Source organism: Seriola dumerili, unplaced genomic scaffold (assembly GCF_002260705.1).
Source record: "Seriola dumerili isolate Sdu_G_001 unplaced genomic scaffold, Sdu_1.0 BDQW01000138.1, whole genome shotgun sequence".
NCBI classification, from domain to species: Eukaryota; Metazoa; Chordata; class Actinopteri; order Carangiformes; family Carangidae; genus Seriola; species Seriola dumerili.
In genome coordinates this window covers 5,599,694-5,618,608 of record NW_019174393.1, presented here as the reverse complement: position 1 = coordinate 5,618,608, position 18,915 = coordinate 5,599,694, and the positions used below count along the sequence as shown (strand labels likewise).

The window sequence follows — 18,915 nt, the reverse complement described above, 5'->3', positions numbered from 1 at the left end:
CAGTCATTTCACATGTATATTTCATGTGCTTGTTTTAATGTGCGTTTGTGCTGATGTGCAGTGGTGATGCACAGTCACTTCTCTTTAATATTTCTACACATTTGTCACGGCAGCTGGAAGGTCAAGAGGAGATACTGCACCAGTTACGGAGAAGGGAACCTGACTTGACAAAAGTATGTAGACACCCAAACATTATATCTTCTGTGACTGCTGAGCATCTCGTTCCAAACCCATAGGCATTAAGCTGCTGCCGTAACAACCTCCACTCTTCTGGTTTCAGGCTTTCAACAAGATTTTGGTGCCTGGCTGCAGGGATTTGTCACCATTCAGCCACAAGAGCATCGGTGAGGGTCAACACTGATGTTGGAAGATAAGGCGCGGCTCAGAGTCGGTGTTCCAGCTCATCTGAAAGGTGTTGGATGGGTGCTGAAATCAGGGCTCTGTGCAGACCGGTTCACCATTTCTTTATGGACCTGATTTTGTGCAAACACGCGGTGTCATATTGAAAGAGAGGGAACTTTGTATTCTGTAGCTTTTACTGGAACTGTGGGACCAAGCCCAAACCATGAAAACAGCCCTATGTGGACAGGATTTCCACATACTTTTGGCCGTATAGTTTATGTATAATAGACCGATGTGAGTAGATACATTATTATAAGATTAACTGTGGCTTAACAAAGCAAAAACAAAACACTCAGATCGTTTTCATTTCATTTTTGCCTCTAAATGCCTCTTTTCAAACATCCATTCAACCGTCACACTGTCTCTGAAAGTATATTACAAACAACAACATGGTGACTCTCTGTTGTCTTGTCAAATCCAAAATAAGCTTCTTTTTCAGTCTAATTTGCCTGTTGTTCGCAGTTCATCAGATGCCATGGAAAGGCCAAAACTTACTGTGTTGTATTCCTGGACCTCTGAATATTCTGGGTCTATTCAGTCATGAAAGGCAACACATAAATACAGCAGGACAAATCTAAACCTAGAAGCAGCGCTGCCAAATCTAATAGATTTGACCTGTTATTTTACTTTTTAGATTATACGACTAAACCTGCGACTCTCACCAGTAACTGCCGACGTGTCTCCACAGCTAAAGCAATTCAGATGTTCAGAGCCAAAACCTATAGGAAAGGTCAACACTACAACAAATAAGGAAAAATCTATCAAATCGATTGATTTCAATGTGATATTTAGATACAAAATCAAGACTGTATGAATTTTGTTATCAACATTATTATTAGCAGCAGAAGAAGTAGTAGTCGATGGGATAGTGGCCAATTACTCTGTGAATTTATGGCCTAAATAACAGGAAGAAAGAATTTGGCCAAAAAATAAATAAATAAGCGTAACTGGGGGCTACTGGGAGATACTGACTGCAGCCACTAAACACTGTCCTGGACTTCCAAGAGTCCAAACAGCCAAAACACACACTCACACTTACATGCATAACTTCCCTCCACTGGCTTCCAGCGTAGCCCTTGCCCCAACCACATAATGACATTAGCATTTCTAGCCCTCTTCGCCCCACATCTTATCTACTTCAAAAGCAGCGCTTCATTAACTACAGCCATCTATCAGAGAGCAGGGAGCCTGGTGGAATGTGTGTGTGTGTGTGTGTGTGTGTGTGTGTGTGTGTGTGTGTGTGTGTGTGTGTGTGTGTGTCTGTGTCTACAACACTCGCAGTGTTATGTGGGGTCACAGACTTGCAGATTAGCGTGACAGACTGGACGTCACACCTCTCCTCCGTCCTCTGGCTGCACGTTGCCTCTGCGTCTCCTCCACTCAGTATCAACATGTTTGCCTCCTCAACGCCAAACACGACATGACCAGAACAGGAAGCGTGTGAAATCTACTTACAGTATGCTGAAGCTAACAAAGGGGAAAGGCACAAGAGAATTGAATTAACAAGTTCCCAGCAGCACTCTCCTGGTGATGGATTTAGCACATTAGCGGCATGAATTACGTCTTTCATTATGTATTTACGCAACAAGCCACGACAGCAGTGATCGACACCAACTTTACCGCAGCTAAGGCTTAGAACTTTCTGAGTCGCTCTAAAACCACTGTATAAATCAGTTTCAAGTGCCTCACCATTTACACGTTTAAAATTAATATTATATAATATTAGAATTTAAACAAGAGTCATATTTTTCCACGTAGACCTACACTAAGTGGATTCTAACTGACATTATATAAATGCGCTTATACTAATGCTAGTATATAAAGTACTATAACTGTACATTGTCCAGTGTTTGGGAGGTTAAAAATGAACGATATGGCTTCTTAAATCCACTTTTAAATTGTAGATTAAATGTATATAAATGTAATCCTCCTCAGCCAAACACTTTACCCAGGCAGCCAGAGATGCTGCGCTAAAACAGCCTTAATCTAGCACACCCTGTTGCCACATTCATGCCAGATTAATAACATACCAAAATTTCAAGCAGTGAAACTGGCCCAAAGTTGGCCCAAGCTCTAAATCTCAGCCGGTATGAGTCCAGGTCTGCGCTGCCAAATCCTCGACAAATCTGGCAACCAAGGCGGCCCAACTTGTTCTGAACTGTATTATTTTAGCTACTCACACAGTGTCAGAAAAACTCATGGGACTATTTGTCACGTCATCTTTACTTATCTCTGCATAACATCAACACACTCTATAGGTGTGCTCAGACACAATGCAAAACGATTATCCTACTATTACTGAGGATTGTGATTACAACTTACGACATAACATGTAGCTGTAGGCTGCTAACAAGTATCAATCTGTCTCTGTTTGTAGATCACGTAGACAACAAGTTAACAAGAAAATGCACTCAGAGGAAAAAAAATTCTGAGTAAATGATCAGGATCTGCCCTGGAATTGAATGGGTTCTTCCCTTCTCATAACTTTGCCACATTTTCTTTTACAATTACATCGCTTCCTTTCCTGGGACATCACCACTGTTATATTCCTCTTCCAGCAGAATACACGACCTGGGCAACACTAATAAATCTCAGGTTGTGGTAGTGGGGGGGAGGGGGGGGCAGTTCTCAGAAGAGCTGTGGATTCCCTGAATTCCCCATTTGCCACTGTCAACTAACACCGATGTCGCTCCGAAAGGCATGATGGGTAAAAGATGCTCCCACATGGTGATAACAGATGTAGTGCGCCATGAGATGTGAGTGAGAGAGACTGACATAGAGAGACATAGAGGGAAAGTGGGGAGCAGAGGGAGGAGAAAACGATAAAGAGCGACAGTAGGGAGCCTGGATCATTCGTCTCTTGGAGAGGAGTAGAGGGAGGAGAGAGATTGTGTGGAGTGAAGTGAGTGATGGAGAGGAAGCCAGAGAGGAATTGACAGAGAATCCAGGGCACCAGATGGACAGAGACTGAGAGGAAAATAAAAAGAGATTTGAGACTCAGACAAAAAACAAAGATTTAGATTGAGGGAGGAACAAAGAGAGACAGAGGCTTAGAGTGTGTGAGAGAGAAACGGGAGAGAGAGAGAGCACTGTGTGTGTGTGTGTGTGTGTGTGTGTGTGTGTGTGTGTGTCTTGGCTAGTATGGAGGTCTCAGTTTCTTGGCAAGATACTGCAGCAGAGCTTGGCCCAGACCCTAATGGAGATGTAAGAAGCCTCTGAGTTTGATCATACACACACACACACAAACACATGCACGCTTACACACACACACACACTTTCACACCTTCATCCCCTCTTGATCAGTCTGGCTCCAGACAAACTCAATGCACTGACGCCGCTGTTAAACCCAAACTAAAGCAGAAAAGATGGCAAAAGTTCACTCAATGAATCATGTGCAGCACATCACGCACCTACACAAAAAGACACAATGTTCCCGGGTTTTTTTTCAGGCCTTAAAAATTAAGTTAAAAAAACAGAATTCTTAAACAATACAAAATAAGATTTTAAACAATTTGTAGAACAAACACTGTAGATTAACCGTCGGGAGTTTTTTTTGTTTGTTTGTGCTAAATCACAGGCTCATCTGGATCCTCTTCAGTTTCTATCAGTGGAAGTGCTGCACTCATGTCAACAAGACAATGTTCTCTAGCAACCTCTGCCCACACCAAACCACACCCACCAGAGATGCAGGGACGCTCGGAGGACACCGAGCATCAAAAGGTGAAACTGAGTTGAAATTTGAAACCACAGAGGTCAGTGAAACTCTGCTTCCCTGTCCGGTGTTAAGTTACTCTTTAAATGTTTTATGTTCCAGGTCTGTGAGGCTGCGTTACGCTTACGTGACGGACTTTTCAGCGCCTGAGAGTGGAGATTCATCCTCGACCTTGGGAATACAGAACACTTGTCTGGCCTCATACTCACATCAAAAAATATTCAGAAAGTCTTTCCTAAAACACCAACAATGATCCCCTCATGATAAGTTTATATCAAGGTCTAGGTTATTTTCTATGGATAAAATATCAGAAAATTGTGGAAAAATCCTCATTACTTTTCTCAAGAGTCTGAAGTGACTTAATCCATCCAGCAGTTCGCTCAAACAGTTCATTTTCAGATTACTGTCATATAAAGAGAGATTCTCAGGTTTATGAGGCTGGAACCGGTAAAGTTTTGGCATTTTTGCTTGAAATTATTCACATTTATTGTTTGTTGGCAATACATTTTGTATTGGGTGTTCAATGACTAATCAATCAATGGTTTCTGCTCTATACCAGAATACATGCCTCTATTTTGATATAAAATCTGACTGACACAAAATGTGAGCCAAACAATCTGCACATAGGTCGCAGTAAATCCCACATGCATAAAAATAGGTGACACACTGATGCTCTCGTGTGTGTTCTTCTAAATCCTTATGACTGGCAATCTCCACAGTTAACCTTTGACCCAGTTTAGCTGTCCTGCTCCACATGTAGCTCTTGGATTCCCCCATCAGCTCTCATTCTTCCCAAACTACTGTCCATCACACAGACACACAACCATGAATACTAGTGGTGGTTATGTCACAAAAACACACACACACACACACAGAGGCTGTTTGCCAGGTTTGGTTTGCAGTCATCTGATTTGCTGTTTCCTTAAACAGAGAGCTTAAGTGTTGTGGCCGTGAAACAACTTGAGAAAAATAAACAGAGTTCTGCGGGTTCTTCTCTCGCTATTCATCCTCATTGGACGCCACGGAAACCAGTCACTCCACACACACACACACACTCACATATATACAGAGCCCCATGCTGTGAGCTACAAAGATCCAGAGCTGCTTGAAGACTCCAACACAAGCAGGGGAAGACTTCAGAAAACAAACGCCAGGGAGAGACCGCCTGCGAGGATGCCAATTAAAACAGAGTCCAAACATGAGTGTGTGTCTGAGTGCGTGTCTCCTCCGGGAGTCACTTCATTCCACTTAAAGGTTGTTTGTTGGTAAAGGAGGAGGCAGGTAAACATGCCTACCTGAACACACAAACAAACAAAAACAAGACGGACTTTCTCCTGAACATTATTGAGCGAGAGGGGGCGAAGAGGGAGGAGCCGCCACCTCCTGGATCATGAGTCACTGTCTTTGAGTATATCAGCTTTCGATCACCGTCGCTCCATCCCCAGCACTGTGTTGTAATACAGGCATACATCCTCACGTCCTCTATGAGACACCAGACATACTGCGACCTGTGCGATGACAGACCGTCACCGCAAACTCATCTTCGCTGTTAATATTAGTTTGTGTGTAAAGCTGCTTAAAAAAAGGAAAATCCACATGAACACACTTTGTTATCCGTTTACCAGCAGCAGCGAGGACGCCAGCGCTGCACTGAACCTCCACACGCCGCTAGTACCAGGAAAAGTTGCACGAATGCGAACATGTTGTGTATGACGGAAGATTAGACTCTCATCATTGTGGCCATTTTAAAGAAGAACATCAATCAGAACACAGGACCGTAAACAAGTGTGTCTGTATCTTCAAAACAGACCAGCAGCTCTGTCTTTATATCACTGTTTCAGTCTCACTTTCTGAATCATTACATGCCCTCACCAAACATTTACATCAACCTGATTTTAAGTGCAGTTTTGATTTGCATAAAAGATCTGATTCAAACAACAGAGGGGGAATCAAAAAAGCTGAAATATTACAAATAAGTTAAGTTGGCTAAGATGGAAATGTGGTGGGCATTTAAACAAAGACAGGATGCTATGAATGCTGACTCACCGAGATGGTATCAGCGCCAGCACTGACCTAATTAAGCAGATCGGTTACCAGTCAGATGTGACCAATCCATATTAAATACAGTTGCTTCCTGACTGCTGATACAAAATTCATTGCTTATAAAGTTACAGAGAGTCACAGCACCTCAGCAATCGCTAACCTCGCGTTACCTTACATATAAAATAACCTCATCGAAACCCAGAGGTTTTAATTTTAGGAAAAGAGAGCACTGGTGCTGGAGTGGTACTCAACAGATAACATGAAGACAATGGAGGAAAAACCGGTGCATCCCTAATAAATAATAAAATGTATAAAATCCATTTTAAAAAAGGTGAAGACGCGATGAAAATGCCATGATGTACTAGAGTGTGAGTAACAGTATTTGATAGACAAATGGACAACACAATCTCTCACAATATACTGTGACTAATTTCACAAAACACAGCCTGTGTTTGGGTTGCAGTGCATTCTGGTCTATTAAAGCTGCAGTTTGTGAAGCCATTTGTATCATCTGACTCCTCTTAAATGATGGCTGCATGACGAACACTCATGATGAAGCCTTTCCTGTTTAACTCAGAGACATTGATGGAAACATTTGACATTTACGCTGATGTCACACTGTATGTGTGTTACAGGAAATTTGTGTGATATCAGACTCATACCTGGATGGTTTGGCTGACTGTGTTTCTTTACAGCACGGAGGCCGACAAACATCCAGTCACCATGTACGGCACAGGTCATCTACAAGGGAATATGACCCATTAAACAGCAATGAGATCATCCAGTATTGATTTTCCACTGTGCGCGTGTGTTCATGTGCAATGCTCCACACCGCAGAACTGCAGCGTTACAGTCAGAGGATCGTCTTCTCTACACGCTGTGCTTATGCGTGCATGTCTGTGTGTGTGTGTGTGTGTGTGTGTGTCTGTGTGTCTGTGTGTGTGTGTGTGTGTGTGTCCACGCTCATGTCCCACTTGGCGGTTTAGTGTGATTCTTTCAGTGAAAAGAGGAACCTCATGACTTAGGAATGCTATGAATGGCTCAGAGGCCTTAAGATGGGAAACTATGCATTGATTCCCGGAGATCATTCCCATAACATTAGCCTGCACACACTCTGACCTCTCTGTTGACTCACTCATCTGCTAAGGGACAAATAGCTCTGTATTAGGAGGTGTGTCACACAACCGGTCACACACACACACACACACACACACACACACACACACGCACACGCACACGCACACACACATGCACACGCACACGCACACACGCGCTTCTAACCAGATGTACAGATTGCACGTTTGGCCCACCCAGTGTTTTACAGACATCTCCTCAGGCCAATGTCTTGACCCAGTAAAAGCCAAGTGTGTGTGTAACACAGTAGACATAACTCACCGACAATAACATGAGATATTTCCACCCATAATGCATCTGGTTAACCTCAACTTTACCCTCCATGTCTGGTTGTGGTGTTTTTGTTCCTAAAAAGCTGCGGCCACTGCACTTTGTGTCTTGAACTACAGTCTATCGATCCCAACGCCGCGTTTTGCTCCAACATTTCCCCCCCTGCATCTTCTTTAATCTCCTCAGTGAGCTGCACATTAATTCAGTGTTCTGTAAATAATCATTGTCCTTCAATAAATTTAATTCAATCCTAATTCCTAAAGCAAACAACATGACTCTGTGTTTACACTTTCAGGACGTGGGAGATTAGATACATACAGTAACAAGCTGGGTTTATTATTTTTGGTTAAGCCCTTTTTTTTTTTTTTTTTTTTTTTTTTTTTTTTTTTTTAAATCGACACAAATTCACGGCGTGACGGACAAACAAACATTATCAGACTAGAGTTTAAGCGTGACCCAAGTCTGCACCACAAGCTCATTTTAAATCAGGTGTTAAGTGACGTCATGTGTTCACACTGGAAAGTGACAAAATGAACGGTCAGTTAGTGTGCATACTCTTGAAGATACAACTGAACTACAGACATGACGACTCCATCCCTGAAGAAGGCTATGAGATGTGACCGAAAGCTCGAGAATTTTTCACTGCTATTTAGAACAAAGTACAAAGTACGGCCAAGGCTGCTGGGGGATGTCATTAGAGCTAGAGGAAAAGTCACAGCATCACCAAGATGTTTACAATTCATCCTGAGGGGAGCATGAATGTCGTCGCCAAATTTCATGGCAATCCAGCCAATAGTTGTTGAGGCATTTCACTCAAAACCAAAAATGTGAAACTCATGGTGGCACTGAAGGACACGTCAGAGGATCACCACAGTCATGATCTATCATCTAGTATGTGAAAAGCCGACTTCTGCTTTTGAAAAGATTTTGGGGGAAGCAACAAAAGACAGGTAGGATATTAATGTGCAGAAAACAGAAAACACACTGATACAAGGAAACAACCATAAGAAAGAGCATAAACCACAGGTGTCATGAGTAAAGCACAGCTGCACAAGGGAAAAGTATCTGCTAGATACTTTCTTAATGGAGGAAGCCAAATATAAATTAGCATCAGCAGCTCCAGAGCCAGACAACAGGCTGTATTTGTCACTGTTGCTGTACTTTTTCTGGCTGTTGCAGGTGTGTGCTGAAAACACTGCAGTCTCCCGTCGCTTCCTCTGCTGGAGGAGGGAAGACACTAAGCCCCTGATCTGAAACTGCAATTTCCTCTTAGAGCCGATTTCCGCTGTTTAAACATCAAACTTTCTTTGTTTTAAACAGGTACAGTTCTTGCCCTTTGAGGCCCCTGCAGGAGTCCCCAACCACACCCCTGTGCTCCCCCAGTTTGTGAACCCCTGGTTTAGTGTGCGAGTGGTTGGCATTCTCCCTGCCAGTGTGCAACCTCAGTCCGGTCACAAGACGCTTTGCTTGAGGGCCAGAGGCCATAGTCCTCCTGGATGCCCCCCCCCCCCCACCCCCACCACTTTGATCTCCTAATGACCTGGCTCAGGCTCGGCCTCACCAGAGAGAGGGAGAGGCTGCAGGGGCGGGAGGAGCTGGGACAATAACACCCTCAGCAGTTGTTCTCGTGGCAAGATTGAAGCCTTTGTGGTTCGAGTTTGGAAATAAAAAGGAGGCTTCAAGTAGGTTATTATTAAACTCCAGCATTAGCATTTACTTTAACCTTTTACATTTTCCTGAGATGATTTATACTGTTCACTGTTCTTCAAAGAAAGTAAGATCTTGATTTGATCTCATTTTATGAAGGAGGGTCAGGAGTTCAAGGTGATAAGGTGAACTCTAAAGTCATTGAACATTGTGCCACCTGTTAACCTGATGACATCAGCAAACAACATTTCACTTTGTTCACATCCCCGTTGAAAAGAAAACCAGAAACGATGATAAAAGTAATTTTCACATTCAAGAAGCAGCCGGTCTGAGCCAGAGACAGATCACCTGTTTGTTTATCTTTTGTCTGCTGACCAAAAAAAGGACATGCCTGCAGACCTGTTTATCTCCCAACTTGGACATCCCAGCCTTCACAGCATCATGAGAGCAGACTGAGCTTTACAAACACCACAGTTATATCTCTGTGGGATCAATCTAGTGGCACCGTTCAGGAAAAGATCACAACACATGTCAGAAAGGGGGACAAAACTTTCCATATTACAACTAAAGAAAAGAAAACATGGGAGTTTTTTTGCATGAAATAGATCTTTGCCACACAACAAATAAGTGAAAAAGAAAAAGCATTTACAAGTGCTTCCATCATCCGAGCATCACCCTGTTTCATCCTCACATTCAAAAAATCAACATTGTGACAGCTGTCACAGTGGTGGAGCTGAAGGTACTGTCTGTTCTTTTGTGGTTCCCCAACGCTCAAACCAAACCTGGCACCCAGAGAGGACAGGGCATGACTAATCTTTTACATTGTGGCATTATGACAAAGTCTGTCTGTCTGTCTGTCTGTCTGTCTGAGATATGTGCTTTGTGTATATTTTGGCCTGTGGCCTGCAGCATTTCTGTCTACCTTAAAAAGCACTTTGGTTTACAGAACTCTGTTTACTTTGCATAACAGACTTCCTTTCCTCTCTCTTCCTCTCCTGTGTCATGCAGGGTGTTGAAACCAGCCACGAAGCTCTTCAAACACCTCATCACATCAGGTTTTTATCTCAGGGGGACCATATGTAAAGATCCTCCTGCTCACACACTGCTGTATATTTATTGTACAGTCTATACTGCAGCTGAGAGGGGTGAAGCTATCATTGGAGTTGTAGTTCCTTGACTAATTTCTGGTGCACTGATCTATGATTAAGCTAAATTATGTCTAATTTTGCAGCATGGGAACCCCCCCCCCCCCCTCCTCTCCTCCTCCCACCAGGAATCCCCTCCAGCACCCCCGAGACTCCCCTGGACACTGTAGCAGTTATGTGGAGTATAATCAAGGAGGTTTCTTACCTCAGTAGGTTCGGCAGAGGGATGGAGCCAGAGCCTGACCCCAGTATCCCCTTCTTCCCACTCAACAATTTCTCAACCAGGGCGACATTCCCAGTCCGGGCGGCTTCCAGCAGCTCCTGCTCCTTCCCCATCCCGGACACAAGTTTGCAACGACGGGGTGATGAAAATCCAGCAAATCTCCCATATATCCCTCCTGCCCTCCTCCCCTCCGACCCCTTCTTTCACTGTCTGGTGTGGGGAAGCATCAGAAAGGACTCCTCTCACTGCATGCTGCTGCTGCACGGTGATATAGGTGTTATTGATGCTGCAGAGCAGGTTTGACGTGCACGGCTCCCCTGGTGCCTTATAACCTCAGTCCATTCACACGCACGGCTCCGTAATCTCCTCTACTACTCGTCCGCTGACGTGCACTGCTCCCCCGGTGTAACCTCAGTGCAAACAAGCGCAGCGGGGAGGGGGAACCGGAGGCTCGGAAGCGACTCCCTGAACGTGAAGTGTGAAGTGAAGAGTAACCCCCGACTAAAAAAAAAATATAAACAAACACACAAACTCCTTCTTTGTCCGAGCGGAGCCTCAAGTCTGGGCGGAAGCTCCAGCTGGTAACAGGCGGGAGGTGAAACCCTGTCTGCCTCCACAAGAACCTCTCTAGTCCCGTTGTACTCGCCTCCTCTCTCCCCGAACCTACCGCACTGCCCGGTGCCTTATCTGTGTCGCCTGAGACTAACGTGTCGAGTTAGATGGCATTAAATAGCGGAGTTCCGGCCAGAGCTTTCAAAATAAATGCTTCAATTTCCGGATGTGTTGCAAATTGATGCTCAAAAGGGCATTAAGGCAGTGCATCAAAAAATTAAATAACAGATAGATAGATAAAAAAGTAAAAAAAAAAATTGGAAGACAATTTAGATATTTTTTCAAAATCTGTATCAAAAGCAAAGCCAGAATAACCAGCTAACAGGCACCAGGGTCAAAAACAACTGCTGAGCTGAGTGCCTGTTAACCTCACGGTTTGAGTGCAATGTTTCTATGATGGGATACCACCTGTCCCCAGATTTGTTGTGTGTTGATTTGGTTGAACACTAATCAACTTATAACTAATATGCAACATGTAGACAGACCAACACAGGACCACAACTTTGACAAATGAAGCACAAACCACTTTGTCCTTGTGCAACTGTGCTTTAAAAGTGCACCGTCTTTAGAAAATTAACAACATCAGAAACCACACCGTAAGTCTGAATTTTTTAGGCCCCCCTGGAGTTCTCTGCTTCTGGTCCTATATAACAATAAATTACACATAAATTAATGTCAGTTTATTAAGATAACTAACAAAATACGATGCTATTATGATAATGATAGCAGAAACATATATGGTTCAGATATTTGTCGTAACCAGCACTGATCTTGAATGCTCCCAGTGGGGCCTCATCAGTGCTTTTATTTTGAAAGCAAAGCCGTTCAATTTGGTGTGTGCCTCTGTGTGACTTGTCTTACAGACTTACTGTACAGGCTGGGCGTGGAGGACGATGCTTCAACACTAAGAGGAGGCGATGCCTTTGTTAGGATCTTTAAAAAGTCACACTGGTGCTCGCCAGCTGCGCCAGCTGTTGTCACTTTCAGACCACAAACTTATTCCATCAAACAGGCGCGTGCTCCACGCTCCTGCCCCACGCTGGGGGCGTGTCCCCGCCATTGCTGCAGCTGAATGGATCTGGAAACAGGTGAGATCCTAAAATAGCCCCCTCCCCCACATTGTCATGCCAGAGCAGGGTTTGTGTGGATGGAGAATGAATGCAGGAGATGGATTTTTAATGTGCTCTGATCTGTTCACTGACAGCCTGGGAAAACAGACATCCCCACCCTCGCTACTGCGCCCCCACTCTGCCGCTAAGTGCATGCTGGGACCTGCCTGATGGCCCCACTCTGCGGTGTAACTGGAATTTGTGAAGAAGTGCTGCCTTCAAGTGCTCCACCTGCAGCTGTGTCCGACTTCTCAGCTCGCGAAAAGGACTTGTGGCTGATTCAAATTATTTCTGGGCTGAAAATCGTTATTTTTATTAATTTTCTCGATTAACTCGATAAAATGTCAGAAAATTGTGAGAAAAAAAAAGCTGAAATGTTTTCTTTTGTCTGACCAACAGCCCAAAACACCAAGATTTTCAACCTACATCGATATAAAACAGAGGAAAAATGCTAATGAGAAGATGGAACCATTATTTATTGAATATGTTATTTTAACAACATGGGACCACATGATACAGTAAGTTGATATTTAATGATGGCACCATAGAGCTTTTCTGTGATGCAGTGCAAGAAAGAGAAGGAACACAGACATGTAATCATTAAGTGTGCTTCATGGCAATAAAAGATAAATTAAGCAAAAGTAAAAACAATGAAATCACTATTAAAACAGGACAGTGCAAAAAAGATCAAGAACAAATACATTATATACAGTGTTGCAAATAATAATTATTTTTCATTAACACTTGATCAGATGATTACTAATATTTTGTAAGTAAAATAATTGAATTGCTGATTGATTATCAGAAGTGGTTCAGGACTGTTATGGTGCTCTGTACCTGGTGATGTCTCAGTGGAAGCAGCAGAGACCCACTCACTGCTGGATGCAGATACAGCTCTCAGCACTGAGCCAACACACAATCTTTCATCACATTTCCCACAATCCAACTGTACATGGTGCTGGCATACTCTCTCCCACACACACACACACACACACCACACCACAGTATATAAATGAATGTGTACATGCTTTGCTTACATAAACGGCCCTGCACTGTGGCACCGCCATCATCACAGACACATTAAGCTCGGTATGTAAATACATCCCAATATTAACAGCAGCAGAGCACAACTTTTCTCTCTCTCTCTCTCTCTCACTCACACACACACACACACACACACACACAAACACTTAATGCCCTTCTCTGACTCACTGCACTACTCCAGCCGTAAAATGTCATGACCATTTATGTGCACAAAGTCCAAACTCTCTCCTGCAGTGGTTCAGTGGAGCCCATTAGAGCTCACAAAGAGGCTGCACTTCTATTCAGTCTCTAATCTGCACTTAAAATGCAGGAAAAACTTCAACATTGCGTCTTATTCATTAAGAAAAGCTGCATAAAATGTTTTTAACAAGACATATGGGAGGTTTTCACTTAAATAATCTGTTCTTGCTTGAGCTTTTACACTTGTGGGAACTTAAACGTTGCATTTTTAGCAAATTTGAAACAAGAAACAAATATAAATATCTGGAAAAATCATGAAAATCCCGACTTTTACATATTTAAGTTCATTTTCAAAAGATATGAGGTGGTGAGACAAGCACTATTTTCATCCTTGTGGTTAAAGGGAATAGATGTCAGTCACTTAAAGTGCACATGAAAATCTCAGTGTTTACCCAAAATCTTGCCACTAGGGACTTCCTGTCAAGCTATAAAAATCAGCAGAGTGCCTGTTTATTCTCGACTGGGTCTCCAACTTTACCTTATGTTTTCATCTGTTGTGTATACCATGTTTTGGAGTGATGTCTACCCATGTAAACCTGGAAAGGTAAAAAGATCTACCTGCTGTCGTGGACCAACAAAAACCAAGGAATTCTCTAAAAATGTTAAGATTTTATAATCTTTTTCTATAAAAACTAGAATTACCGCATCGTGATTGTATGCCACCGCCATTCAGACAAGGGTCAGGTTACATCCTTTTCTATCCAGGTAGGTCGGTTTCTGATTGGTCGATTTGTAGCCTTATTCAACACCAAAGTATTGACCTTCAATACCCAGCACTATTCAGGACGTTATGTTTGATAAAGAGGAAAAAAGAAACACGATAATCTTAAACATTTAAATTGGATACTCTTTTATTTTCATCAGTATTTCAGCAGCTTTGACAAAATACAACTTATTACTTCTTGTGTCTTTTTCTTCCTCCATAGGTTTTCAGAGGGGAGGAGGGCTGTGATGACTGGAGGAAAAACAAAGGTGAAAAAAAAAAAAGTTTTTTTCCCTCTCCACCAAACAAAAGTCTTCACATACAATCGTGTTAAAATCCTCCAACGTTTCAAGTCTTAATACCACGTTTGTGCAGAGAACTAGTTGTGTTTCATGTCATTTATAGGAACCAGAACAACTTTTTAAAGAGAACTGGGCTGGACTACAGCACCGGTTATGAGTGGCATATGTAGACTGACGGATGCACCCGATCCACTGTTACTGTCAAGTGTGAGCAGAGACTTCAGACTGTCCTTTTATTTATTTTAGTCTGTTGTGCTGTGCCAAAGCGTGTGCTGTTAAAAAAAGTCATCTTTAACATTTACTCAGGGATTTCCCCCTGAACTCGTCACATAGGCGTGAAGCATGAACAGCAGCAGATATGGTCAACGCTTGTCTGTGAAAAAAATTACACATGAAATATTAGAAATGAACATGAAGACACACACACACACACACACACACACATGTAGTGAGGCAGCTTCAACGTGCCTTTATATCCTCCCCGTTTTTTTTTTTTGTTTTTTTTGAGGGGAGGACACGAGTTACTTGCTCTCTCCACTCGTCGCCTCAACTCTTGTTCTCTCACAGATCTGTTTTATTTACAGTGCCTCCGTTTTAAAAGTGCTGCACATGTTAAGTAGCTATTTACATATAGAAAAATAGGAGGGATGGGGGGAACCTACTAGTGTGGGCCATTTTGCTGACAAAGCTGTGGAACTGACATAGAAATTCATCCCCTACTTGTAATGAAATGCTTGTTCTGGCTGAGACACACACACACACACACACACACACACACACACACACACACACACACACACACACACACACATTCAGTTGAAACACTGCATAACCATTCAAAGTTCTGTAGAAAATAGTTACGTGTTCACATTCTTATACAATATACACTGTACACACTCCGAGGACGAGTGAGAGTATGATTTGTCTCGTCCCCTCCGAATATGAAAGCAGTAATTACAAGTTTAAATTTAACGCAGTGCAAAATAAGTCTTTTTTTTTTGAGACATTCTTCTGAAGAGACGACATTCAGTTTTCCTTCATACCTACAGGTGTGAATGAAGCTCATCTAAGATTAACTGTGGTGTGTTTTGTTTTTTTTTGTTTTTTGTTTTAACTTACACAACAGAAGTGTGGGAGGGGTTTTCTGTAGGCACAACCACGGATATGGATCCTCATCCTCTTTCTTTCTTTCTTTCTTTCTTTCATACACATGCACACACGCAAACAGACACACACACACGACCAACACACCACACACACATCATATCCTCCACACACACACACACACACACACACACACACACACACACACACACACCAATTTAATGTGATTCCACCCTTTTCAAACCTCCACAGTCTAAAGTGGAGAACATAAAACAGACAACAAGCGTGTAAAATCGTGTGTTTTTGAGTCTTTGCACAGACTCTGCATTGCTTTATGAAGGAATTATTTTGAAGTCTAAAGTCACATGGTGGCTCAGTCAGCAAATAAGCGCGTAAAGGGAGCCACTGTAGTAAGAAATCCCTCTTTTTCTTTACTTGTTGATGTTGCCTTGAATTATTTTAATGACCCTCGCTCGCTGCTGCCCATCAGTGTCGCTCCTTATCGCTGCAGACCAGCGGGGGCTGAACGAGTGGCTGGGTGTGAGGAGAGAGCCGGGCCTAGCTGGTGTTGACTTTGAGGTTCTTCATGCGGTGAAGCAGCGAGTCCTTCTCCATCTGAGCCTCAGCCAGCGCCATCTTGGCTCGGGACAGCTCCACCTTCAAACATTCGTTCTCCTCTATCAGCATCTGGGAACAATGAAGAAGGGCCACAGCGAGGAGTCAGGGCGTTTCTGCTTGTGTTAGCGGCATGGAAACATTATACATAAATAAAAGATCCATCCCACCTGCCGCCACACCTAACTGTGATGTCGAGCTGTACTGACACACCCTGAAGTACACTTCTTCATCACCTGAGCAAAGATTTCCCACCACATCTCACGGCCTATACAAACAGTTGGAGTTTGACCAGCTACATGACAACTGAGAGAAATCCACTCACTGATGAAGCCAATGAGATTTGGCTGAAAGCTCCAGAAAACTTCCAGAAAGCAGGCCTGGAGCTAAAGGTTAATAACATATCTTTAAGCTCACAAGACAACACTGGCTGTTTGTTCAAACAATTAAGTTTAAGTCTCCATGTCCAGTGACCCCTTGTGTTTATATAAGATGGTTAAAATAACAATTATTTCATTATTGATTGATTGATCTTACTATTATTTTCTTGATAAATCTATGAAATGATGAAAAGTAGTGGGAAAAAAACCCAGAGTGATGTTTTAAATTAGTTTTTTTGTTGATTGTTTATCTGGGTTCAGTCCAAAACCTGCAGATATCCATTGATCAGATATCAGTGTATATTTATAACGTTGTCATGACGAAGGAAAAGCAGCAAATAATGACATTTTTGTGGCTGGAACCAGAGAATATTTGAGCTTGAATAATGAGTGAAATGATTGTTACATCGATCAAATAGTTGAGACACATCAAAATAGTTCAATTTTCTGTCCAATAATCAACTAATTGTTTCAGCATTAGTGTGCATAAAAAGTACATGAGGTTAGTGTTCACTTCCTGTGTCCTACAAACTGTCAAACGTTAGTGTCTTTTAATCACAACAGCAATCTTTCTAACCAAACCAAACCTTTACTGAAGATCAAAAAATCGATCATATGAATAATCTTAAAAGGCACTGACAATGTTGTCCTTAGTGTCAGATTAGAAAACGCTCCTGTGGGTTTCTGTATTACGATTTTGTTTGTAGGTCTTGCTGATCTTAAACATCATTATGTAACTGTTCACTGTCAGTGTTCCATATGAAAATGTAATGCGTGTATTTTGCATAAATTGATGAATATCCCTCCCACTGTAAATGAAATGAAAGCCAAAAAAGAAACTGGAATAGCTTGGCAAAACCAAAATTTGGCAAAACCATCTTTTTATATCAGCCTCCAGAATGATCACTCACACAAAAGCGACTTTCTTGTTATTTTTGTAGGAGGAAAAGAAAAGAAAAGAGCAGGAGCAAAGATTTGTGCGGCTACATGCATTTCACTAAAATCTTCGCCTTTGTGATTGTTTACAGATGTAGTGGGTGACTGTTTGTGCCTTTTACTCCCTTATACCCACACAGGATGACTTCATTGTGCATCTCACCTTTTCGCTGGTAGATGGAGGAGGGCTGGTGGGCAGGGCTTGGGTCTGCGTAGCCTTTGGTATACCGCAGACGCTGCCCACAGCCTCAGGGACCGTACTCAGGGAGCTGTCAATCGACGCGCCCTCATTCCTGGGTTTGGCCTCTGCTGCTCCATCCACTGAGAGGAGGAAGAGACAACAGAAGGGAAATTGGAGGTGTGGATATACCGAGCGTGGACTTAACAGCACATGTTAAAAGGACATGTTATATAACTGCCGTGAATCAGCGCTTAAGTGGAGGTGGAAATATCTGGCAGATGAGAAGGTGCATGTGTGTGTTCGTCACCTCCTATAGAGAAAGACCCGTCGTCTCTTCTGTGTATGATGAGACTGTCCACATGTAAGGTGATCGGCGAGGACTCCGAGTCGGAGGGATTGTCTCGTGGGCCGTCATCCTGAAAGATATGAAGCAAATGTTGAGTGCAGGAGTTTAAGTTTTGATGTGTGTGAAGAGAGGCCTGAGAGAGAGAAATTATCCACATCCAGGTTTCCACATCAGTTCCACAGCAAATCTACTCACCCATGAAGGAACCCAAGAGAGAGGGCAGAGAGGCCTTTCTATGTCATTAAACATTCAGTTCAAATCCTAATTCCAATTAGGCCATGGTTCAAAATATTTAACTTGGTTATAGAAGCTGCTGCACTGTATGGCAGTGAGTTATGAGGTCTATTACTGCGACATGACTAGAAAAAAAAATAGGACAAATATCCGGCTGAAATGCCACAGGTACCGTTCTGCAACAACAACCTTCGCATAGAAGAAAAACTCCCCAGGAGCTGAAATGACAGAGCTGCACATGACTGAAGCATCATAGATCCTCACCTTTAGGTTTACATGTGTGTTCCTGATGCTGATCTCCATGGGCAACACCTGCGGCGCAGAGTCGTCCTCCAGAAAGTGAGCCAGGTTGCGCAGCGTGGACATCAGGAAGCTTGCTTGGTATCCGTGGAGACGCAGCTGTAGGAAGCCGTTGCGTTCGGCCAGCGGGGAGTGAGCGGCGGCGCAGGGCCCGCTCTCCAGGCGAGCCCGCACCTCCGGACTGTGGAAGCCCTTGAGGGACGCGGAGCTGATCTCACCACCAGCTGTGAAGG

The 18,915-nt window shown here is 43.1% G+C and overlaps 2 protein-coding genes across 5 annotated transcripts in view; both read right to left on the bottom strand.

Moving 5' to 3' along the window:
* Positions 1–11,072, bottom strand: part of anks1b (ankyrin repeat and sterile alpha motif domain containing 1B) — a 228,075-nt gene extending 217,003 nt beyond the window's left edge. The window contains exon 1 of the mRNA XM_022749064.1: positions 10,559–11,072. Coding sequence (XP_022604785.1) covers positions 10,559–10,689 — 131 coding nt within the window. The 5' untranslated portion in view covers positions 10,690–11,072. The remainder of the gene's footprint in view (positions 1–10,558) is intronic.
* Positions 11,073–14,360: 3,288 nt separating this feature from the next.
* The window catches only part of uhrf1bp1l (UHRF1 binding protein 1 like), a 33,769-nt gene continuing 29,214 nt past the window's right edge, over positions 14,361–18,915 (bottom strand). For 2 of the 4 annotated variants that reach the window (XM_022749362.1, XM_022749363.1), the window contains 4 exons: positions 18,647–18,906; positions 18,110–18,218; positions 17,785–17,942; positions 15,868–16,377 (listed from right to left, as the gene is read on the bottom strand). In XM_022749362.1, coding sequence (XP_022605083.1) covers positions 16,249–16,377; positions 17,785–17,942; positions 18,110–18,218; positions 18,647–18,906 — 656 coding nt within the window. In that variant the 3' untranslated portion in view covers positions 15,868–16,248. Of the gene's footprint in view, positions 14,537–15,867; positions 16,378–17,784; positions 17,943–18,109; positions 18,219–18,646; positions 18,907–18,915 lie in introns of those variants that run through there. The other 2 variants (XR_002665238.1, XM_022749364.1) reach the window with 2 other exon arrangements.